Source organism: Oryzias melastigma, linkage group LG4 (genome assembly GCF_002922805.2).
Source record: "Oryzias melastigma strain HK-1 linkage group LG4, ASM292280v2, whole genome shotgun sequence".
NCBI classification, from domain to species: domain Eukaryota; kingdom Metazoa; phylum Chordata; class Actinopteri; order Beloniformes; family Adrianichthyidae; genus Oryzias; species Oryzias melastigma.
The window spans coordinates 3535898-3545698 of record NC_050515.1 but is presented as its reverse complement, the minus strand read 5'-3'; the positions used below and the strand labels follow the sequence as shown (position 1 = coordinate 3545698).

At 39.8% G+C, this 9801-nt stretch overlaps 1 protein-coding gene across 1 annotated transcript in view; it reads right to left on the bottom strand.

The window, feature by feature from the left end:
- Positions 1-3041: 3041 nt before the first annotated feature.
- Positions 3042-9801, bottom strand: part of tmem59l (transmembrane protein 59-like) — a 27142-nt gene continuing 20382 nt past the window's right edge. The window contains exon 8 of the mRNA XM_024259002.2: positions 3042-6160. Coding sequence (XP_024114770.1) covers positions 6002-6160 — 159 coding nt within the window. The 3' untranslated portion in view covers positions 3042-6001. The remainder of the gene's footprint in view (positions 6161-9801) is intronic.

Genomic DNA, 9801 nt, shown 5'->3' with positions numbered 1-9801 from the left:
TTTTATTCACTATATTATTGATATGTGTTGTCCAAGACATTGTCTGATCCAATGTTATTCCTAACAGTTTTACCTCATTGACTTGTTCAACTGGCTGATTCTGTAATGAGATGTGCAGTTCCGGGTTTCCTCTGACAGAGTAATTAGAGCCGAGCAACATACATTTGGTCTTCAAGACATTCAGCTTTAGCTTATTCTCCACAACCCACTCAGAGATTGACATTAACTCCTGTTGAAGCATGTCATTTACCTGATTTAGGCTAACAGAAGAAACAGATATAGTGGTGTCATCTGCATATACAGTCATTTGCGCTTTCCTTAATGCATAAGACATATCATTTACAAAAATACTATAGAGTAGAGGTCCAAGACAGCTACCTTGTGGAATTCCACAGTTAAAAGTGACAAGATTGGAAATGGACCCGTTAAATGCAACACATTGCTTTCTGTTAGCCAAATAACTGCTTTGCAATTTAACTGCTATGATGTCTTCCAGTCCGGCTTCAGACAGAACCACAGCACTGAAACGGCTCTGACCAAATATTGGGGCTAAAGAAAAAAGGTTAGACGTCACTACAGAGCTTCAATCTATTCAACTAAAAACTACCAACCAGGCCAGAAACTTGGGTGTAGTGATAGACACAGACCTACATTTGATAAACACATTAAGGCAGTCACTAAATCAGCCTATTATCATCTCAAAAATATCTCAAGGATTAAAGATCTGATGTCTAAGCAGGACCTGGAGAAACTAGTGCATGCTTTCATCTTTAGTCGACTTGATTACTGTAACAGTGTTTTTACAGGACTACCAAAAAAATCCATCAGGAAACTGCAGCTTATTCAGAACTCTGCTGCTCGGGTTCTCACAAGGACCAAGAAAGTAGACCACATCAGTCCAGTTCTGAGGTCTTTACACTGGTTACCTGTCTGTCAGAGGATAGACTTTAAAGTTCTGTTACTGGTTTATAAAGCTTTGAATGGTTTAGCACCAAAATACATGACTGACCTCCTGACCCAGTATGTACCAGCCAGACCTCTCCGGTCATCAGGATCCGGTCTTTTATCAGTTCCTAGAGTCAGAACTAAACATGGAGAAGCTGCATTCAGCTTCTATGCTCCACAGATCTGGAATAGACTTCCAGAAAACCTTAGATCTGCTGAAACACTCAGTGTATTTAAATCCAGGTTAAAGACTCACCTGTTCTCAGTTTGATTAATATGTATTCAAAAGTTTACGTCTGACTGTTTATCTATGCTTGTTTTAAATTAAAATCTTTTTACTTTCTTTTATTTTATTTTAATGATCGCATTTTTACTATTTCTTTTGATTGTTTCTTTTAATGTTTTATGTAAAGCACTTTGAATTGTCTCTGTACATGAAATGTGCTATACAAATAAACTTGCCTTGCTCAACCAAGACAAAACAGAGGTTTTATTGATCGGTTCTGAAGACAATAGAGAGTTTGTTTTATTCATTCATTCATTCATTTTCCTGACCGCTTTGTCCCTTCCGGAGTCGCGGGGGTGCCGGAGCCTATCCCGGCCACTGATGGGCGAAGGCGGGGTACACCCTGGACAGGTCTCCAGTCTGTCTCAGGGCCTCAATCACACCCATCCACTCTCACATTCACACCTAGGGGCAATTTAGAGTCACCAATGAACCTATGAAGCATGTTTTTGGACGGTGGGAGGAAGGGTTAGGGTTAGGGTGAAAACCCACGCATGCACAGGGAGAACGTGCAAACTCCACACAGAAAGGTCCCAGCTGGGAGTCGAACCGGGGCCTTCTCGCTGTGAGGCAAGAGCGCTAACCACTGTTCCACCGTGCAGCCCATTAGAGTTTGTTTTATCTAAACTAAAAAAACTATAAAACTTCCCAGTGTATGAGAAACCTCGGTGTGATTTTCGACTCTGAGTTTAATTTTATTCCACAAATTTAAAACATAACCAAAACAGGATTTTATCATCTTAAAAATCTTGGCAGACTCCGCCCATTTCTCTCTCTTGCCAGCACAGAGGTGCTAATGCATGCTTTTGTTTCAAGTAGATTAGATTACTGTAATGCCCTGCTCTCTGGTCTTCCCAGAAAAAGGATATCAAACCTTCAACTATTACAGAACTCAGCCGCACGCGTGCTGACAAAGACCAGGGGGCGGGAACACATTACACCAATTTTAAAATCTGTCATGGATCTGGATCCCTCCTCCCTGTCAACTCCTCTCAGCTGAACTAATCAGTCAATTGACTCCACCTGAGCACCTCCCTACTTAAGGAGCTGCAGACCTGCAGTTGGTGTTGGATCGTCCTATCGCCTCTGCTCTGTTGCTGAGCCAGTGAGTTCCAGCCTGCCTGTTTTCTAACCTCCCTCTTCAAGGAACCTTCCAAGCTGTTTCCCTCCTGTACTGACCTGTGACCTTCCTCTGGGGCCCTCTCTTTCTGCTTGGACTGTATTCTGCTGTTCCTGTTGGATTCCCAAGGTGAAAGGAGAAACGGAGACCAGATGGATTCCAATCAAGATCTGCTCTAGTCAGTCCTCCAGCATCCCTCACTCCTTCCTCCACTATCAAGACTCCCCCCTCCTGAGAAAAGACTGTTTCTCCATTCTGATCCTACCTGAGCCTAAATAAACTCTTCTGTTGAAGTTTGTTGTTCTAGGGAGTTTCCTTAACATCCTGACAAAAATCGCTGCATTGACTCCCTGTGAAATTCAGAATTTATTTTAAAATTATTTTATTAGTTTATAAATGTTTTATGGTATCAGGCCTTCTCATTTATCTGATATGATTTTAAGGTATGAGCCCTAAAGGACCCTGAGGTCCTCTGGAACAGGCCTTTTGGTCATTCCAGAAGTCAGAACTGAGACATACGGCGAGGCCTCATTTAGTTATTACGGTCCTCGCCTGTGGAACCAGAAAGCCTCAGGGCTGCAGAGAATGTTTATTTTTTCAAAGGAAGACTCAAGACCGACCTTCTTAATCTGGCTTTTAGTTAAAGTAGAAAGTTATGTTATATTTTGTTTTATGTTCTCTCTATATGCCTTTTTTTTTTTTTTTAACCTAATGGGTATTCATCTACTTTTACTGATGTATGTCTGTCTATTTCATCTATTTATCTGACCGGTTATTTATATCAGTTTTTATTTTTTTTACTCCTTTTACATTTTTAACTCCAGTGTCTTCTTCTAAAGGATCCTCCACATCAGCGGTTGACCTTTCTCAGTGAACGGGGTCGCTGCAGTGGGACCTCCCGGGTCGGGCTCTTTGCTCGGATCTGGGGGGTCCTGTAGTAGCGTACTCTGTGAACTTGATTGGGGGGGTCACTGGTGTGGACAGGTCCCGAAAATATTATTCCCTCACTTCAGTACAAAACCAGATTTCTATTTCTATTTTCCATCATTTATTTTATTTTATTTATTTGTCTTAATTTATTCTATTCCTTACCTTTGTGTGGCAACATGTCGACATGTTTGTTTGTGGGGGGGTGGGGATGGGGGTTGAGGAGATTGTTTAGGTCTTACAATGTTTTCTTTTCTTTGTTTTTTTTATTTGATTGTTTTTATGTCAAGCACTTTGATTGAAATTTATTTTTCTGGAAAGATGGTATACAAGTAAAGTTTGATTTGATATGCTGATGACACAAGTATAGTGTGCACAGGAAAAAATCTCAAAGACGTTATAAAAACTGTAAACACAGATTTAAGGAAACTAAAAAAATGGTTTGATATAAATAAACTCCCACTCAATGTCAACAAAACAAGATACATGATTTTGGGGAATTGTCATATTCCTGCCGATTTAGAAATCGAAGTCGTTATAGACAATTACGTGATAGAAAGAGTAACTGAAATAGAGTTCCTTGGAGTCATCATGGACCACAAAATAAGCTGGAAGCCACAAATAAAGCGAGTCAGGACCAAAATGGCCAAAAGCTTTGCAGTGTTGGGAAAAACACATCATACACTCACTTATAAAGTACGCTTACTAATATATTCATCAATAATATTACCATATTTACAGTACAATGTTGAAGTTTGGGGAAATACTTATAAAACAAATTTACAATCTCTGTACATATTACAGAAAAAAGCTATTGGAATAGTTCATGGAATATAAACATGAGTTTATCTGTTTCCATAACATTGGAAACAGATCAGGAGATTGGAGTGGATCTTTCATGTTTTATCCAAATGCGTTTGTCTGTTAGTGGGAGCTAAATAAGAAAAACAGTATCAACTTGCTTTTTCTTGTTTACAATGAAAACCATTCATTTCACAATGTTGTAATGATCCTTTATTGAAAATAAACAGCCAAACAAGAAGTAATTAAAAGCATACACAGCTGTTATCCTTGTGTTACACTTGGAGCTTCAATTAGTATTTATATCTCCTAAAAAGCTTTGAATCAAAGGAACTTCCCTTAATCTGTGAGGATATCACTATTCAACATATTGAATTCTGTGGTAAATATGAATGGAAAAAAATCACAAGACTGCAGCAGCGCCGCGCCATACCGACAAAGGGAGTGCTTAGACTAAACTATCAAAGATTCACTTGCATGCGGGATTTTCATTTTCTACATCGCCAGCGTTCAGGCGAAGCGTTACATGGAAAGCACTGAGAGAAACAGATCCTCTTCTAGAACAGTGAAACTATGTCCAACAACAAATATCAAAAGCTATGCATCACATGTTGTCCTGCAGCATCTGAGCATTTGCTCCAAGGACAGAAAATAGTCAGAAAGACGTGGAACAGCCAACAAGGGAAAAATCTAGCAGCTATGAGATCGGAACAAGCAGAAGGAAACAGCAGCAGAGTCAGGGTCCTACAGACACACACAAGTACACAAACACACACACAAACACACCCATACAACCCACATGCACGCTCACACACAAATACACATGCTCACAGACACACAAACCTGTCAGAGTGGATCCTGCATTCCTGTCTGATTCTCTGATGATGTCAGAAGATCTTTTTTAAATCTATGTAGACTTTGAAGTCGTTTCCTGAAACCGACGCAGAGAACAGATCATTTCTTCCTCTTCTTCCATTTTTCTTCATTTCTTCCTCATTTCCTACTCATTTCTTAGTCCTTTCTTTATCATTTCTTCCTCATTCTTCCTCATTTCCTCTTCATTTCCTCCTCATTTCTTCCTTACTTCCTCCTCTCATTTCCTCCTCTCTTTTTTTCCTCCTTTCCTCTTCATTTCCTCCCCATTTCTTCCTCTTTTACTCCTTATTTCTTCCTGATTTCCTCCTCTCATTTCCTCCTCTTTTCTTCCTCATTTCTTCGTCATTTCTTTCTCATTTAATCCACATTTAATCCTCATTTCCTCCTAATTTTGTCCTCTTTTCTTCCTAATTTCCTCCTCATTTCTTCCTTATTTGTCCTCATTTCTTCTTTATGTCCCCCTCATTTCCTCCTAATTTCTTCCTCATTTCCTCCTCATTTTGTCCTCTTTTTTCCTCTTTTCTTCCTCATTTCCTCCTCAATCTCTTGTTATTTAATCCTCTTTTCTTCCTAATATTTTCCTAATTTTCTCCTCATTTCTTTCTCATTTAATTCTCATTTCTTCCCCATTTCCTCCTAATTTTGTCCTCTTTTTTTCCTCATTTCTTCCTCATTTCCACCTCATTTCTTCCTCTGACTTTCTGACCGGTTCTCAGGGAGCTGCTTCATGTCTATGCTGATGGTAAATGAACTTACACTGAGGCCAGCATCAGTTTACATGAGAGCAGTAATGTGATTTCTCTTTAATCTATCCTATCTGTGAGGGGGGCGGGGGGTGGTGGTGGTGTCATTCATAAGCAATGGCCAGGCTTGTTAAGGATAATGTGATGTTTTGGAAACTTCAGGTAAATTAAAGGCGGGATGTGACTAACCAATGAAAGCTGGACTTCTCTGGAGGTTTGAATGACATGCTGTTAAGGATTGAAGCTTTCTGTGAGGCGTTTGTGTCGCTGGAACGCCACAGAAAGATCCCCCCCACCCCTCCGCTAAACAGAGGTCTTGTTGAGGTTGACTTTGACGGGCAGTGGCCCGGCTTCCTGAACTTCCTGCGACCGCTTGGCGCTGACAGCAACCATGGGACTCAGGTGGTATGGGTTGACTTTGTGCACGTGCTCCAGGAACTCTTTGTCTCCGTTGATGCTCAGCTAGAAAAAAGACGGAAAGAAGTTAACAAGGCACCTTGAGCAGATCCAAAAACAGTTTTCTGGGGCCACAGCTTCAGTTCAGCACTTTGACTTTTGCAAAGTTCTTAAGTGCTGAGCTGATGCTGCTGGTTGTCTAAAGCAGAGTTGAGTATATCACAGCATTACAGGAGATACTGTAGAGCCCTCAGAAATGTTTCTATAAAAACTAAATATACAAAAAATCCAACAAACTTATTTTCTCTGCAATAATGTCCATTTCCAACTAGGTTGTGGATTCTTTGTAAATAATTCTCTTTTTATTCTGTAAATGTTTTCTCTTTAAATGGCTCAAGAAAAAAAATCCACATAATTTGGTTTCTTTGATGTGCTTAAAATTTGATGTCATAATACTTTTTATATTTGAACTAAAACCAAGCCTTTTGTTTTATCTTTTAAGTGTTTTCTGGTAATTAGTTAAATTTAAATTATTCGTTGCATGATAATCTGTGCAGGTTTGAGGATACTTGACTGAAAATTTGAGCATGTGTGAACAGTGAGATGAATCTGCTCTTAGTATTGTGGCATTAGCACTTCTCACCAATCTGGCTTTTATTGTGACATCCGGACTTCCTTTTTCTCTACTTTCAACATGATTACATCAGGATCCCTGCACTGTGCGCCTGTCCTGCATGAAGTGGGCGGAGCTTCTGTCTCTTAACCTCTCACTGACCTGCAAGGAGTTTTCAGGTCCAACAGCACCAGAACTAGGGAGGATCTGACCAGGTTGTTTCATCACATTTTAGGTTTTATTACCACAGTAGTTAATTTAGCTGAACTGGGGCTCTGTCAGAAATAACAAGGATCGGGTCTTGAATGGAAGGAGGCTCCGCTGCCATCTTCATCTTCATTTGTGGCCCGCCTCTTTTCACATCATCATCGACGGAGAAAAACGAATGGACAACATTGAAGATTTGCAAAAAGCTGTCTGTATTGTGTTTGGACTTACATGGGCATTACATCAGTGGTCCCCAACCACTGGGTCCGGCCGCAGACCGGTACCGGTCTTTTTTTGAGTCAGAAATTTTTTATTTTGAAAATCAACCGGATTCTCTTGATTAGATTGAGCGCTAAAAGCAGTCTGGCGGCGTGTAACACAAGAAAAGTTGCATGTGAAACCTTTCTTTGCAAACGGATGGGATATGAGCGGGGACAGGAGAACAGACAGAAGAACAGGTGATTCCTACACACCGTACCTGTCTGCGTAGAGATGTGACTTTCATGAAAAAATCTAATCTTTTCTACGTCATGGAAATGATAAAAAAAAATCATCCATTCAGATGCACATTTCAGAGAAGTTGTGAACACATGTAGCTTCAAAGTATTCTGATTTGTTTCCTATTGAGCATCAATAATTGTTTTGTTGGTTATAGTTTGTTTATGTATTGATTTTTTTTTTCTTTTTACATTCAATTTTAACCACATTCTGACACGACACTAAATTAAGAGGCCTCATGTGTTTTATCAATCCACACATGCACACGTCAGATGACTGAATAAAATGATGATCATTATTACGTTTAAAAAGCACACATTCTTATAAAACTGAACTCAGAGTTCACTGGCTTAAACTCAGAGTTTTGGGTTTCAGAACAGCTGAAAATAGTTCATTCAATTAATTTGAGTTGTTGGAACCAGAATCAGTTGCGAGCGTCTCAAATATAAAAAGTTGATATGGATGCCACAGCGCGGTAGATGTTTTGTCAGACATCTCCAGTGTTTGAGGTTTAAACATTTCTGTTGTTAAGGGTTTAAAATGAGGAAAAGAAAACGCTGTATTATTAAGAACGAGTCCCTAGAAAATGGTATTAACTTAACTCAGCCTTATTTATATAGCACTTTCACAGAGCAGACAGCTAAAACAAAGTGCTGAACACCAAAAATCAAAAGACAGTCACACTAAAACAAGATAAATAGATAAATAAAATACAATAAAATTATAGATAAAATACTAAAAGCAGTAAAAATAAAAGAACAAACAGCAGGAGTCTCAAGTTGCGTTGAAAGCCATGGCATAAAAATGAGTCTTTTTCCAGAGCCTGGGGCCTGTAACTGCAAAGGACCTGTCCCCTGTCCTGTGTAAAGACTTAGAAACAAATAAGAGAATCTTAAATGAATTCTAAAATGTACAGGCAGCAAGTGGAGTGATGCTAAAATCAGCGTGATGTGGTGTCTCTCACGTCCTCCAACCAAAAGATGGGCAGCTGCATTTTGGACACGTTGGACACGTGAGAGAGATGTCGGGCTAAGTCCAAGGTAAAGTGAGTTGCAGTAATACAGCCAAGACGTAATAAAGGCGTGGATTACTGTCTCAAACTTTACAGGAGATAAAAATGCTTTCACCTTGGAGAGTTGCCAAAGATTAAAAAACTTGTTTTCACCGTGAAGCTGACCTGGTGATCAAGTTTAAAATGACTATCAAACTTAAAACCTAAGTTTAAAAAGTTTAAAAGGTTGGACAAATAACCCAGATCGACTAGAGATAATCCTCTAAGATCATTTGGTCCAAACACAAGTGCTTCTGTTTTATTCTCACTTAAGCTCAACAAATTTAGGGCCAACCAGTCCTTAATATCTGAAAGGCATGATAAAAGCGGGCTAGTCAAAAAACCATCCATCTTTTTCAAAGGCAGATAGATCTGACTGTCATCGGCATACATGCGAAATAAAACCCTGTGCCTTCTCAGAATGGACCCTAATGGAGACAGACACAAAGAAAACAGAAGTGGCCCTAAAACTGAACCCTGTGGAACTCCAGAAGACACAGCTGTTCTAGATGTAAAACCATCAAGATTAACACACATCGTCCGTCCTGTTAAGTAAGACCTCAACCAATCTAGAGCGGTAGCTCGAATACCCAGCAGGTTCTGGAGCCAAGATATTAGGATATGGTGGTCCACTGTGTCAAACGCTGCTGATAGATCTAGCAGAACCAGAACCACATGATCTCCAGCATCAGTGGCCTAGAGGATATCATTACTGACCCTCAATAACGCTGATTCAGTACTGTGGCGGGCTCTAAAGCCAGACTGGAAGACTTCAAAGAAGTTATGAAGGCTCAAAAATTCCTCCAGCTGCAGGTAGACCACTTTCTCCAAGATTTTTGATATAAAAGGCATCCTGGAGATGGGTCTGAATTAAGCTAACACAGAGCTAGGTTTTTTAAGCAGGGGTTGAACAAGAGGGCGTTTATAAATGGGAGGGACAACACCAGTAGCCAGACTGGTGTTAATAATGGCAAGGACGGTCTGAGCAACAGTAGGGAAGACCGCTTTAATTATCTTAGGAGGGATGGGATCTAGGACAGAGCCCGGTGGCTTACTTTGTTTAACTAACTGATCTAAAAGTGAAAGTGACTCAAATGTCTCAAAAGTGGCTGAGCAAAGTACAGAGGGTGAGGAGTCAGCAGAAGGAGGAGTGATGGCAGCCCTTATGTTTGTAACCTTATCAATGAATGAATGAATGAATGAATGAATGAATGCCTTTATTGTCATTGTAGATGCTACAATGAAATTTTGGTACAGCTCACACCGTTGTGGACAAAGAAATATACAACACACAAACAGGAAAAAGTAATAAAATACAAAATAAATAGAAGGAAGACA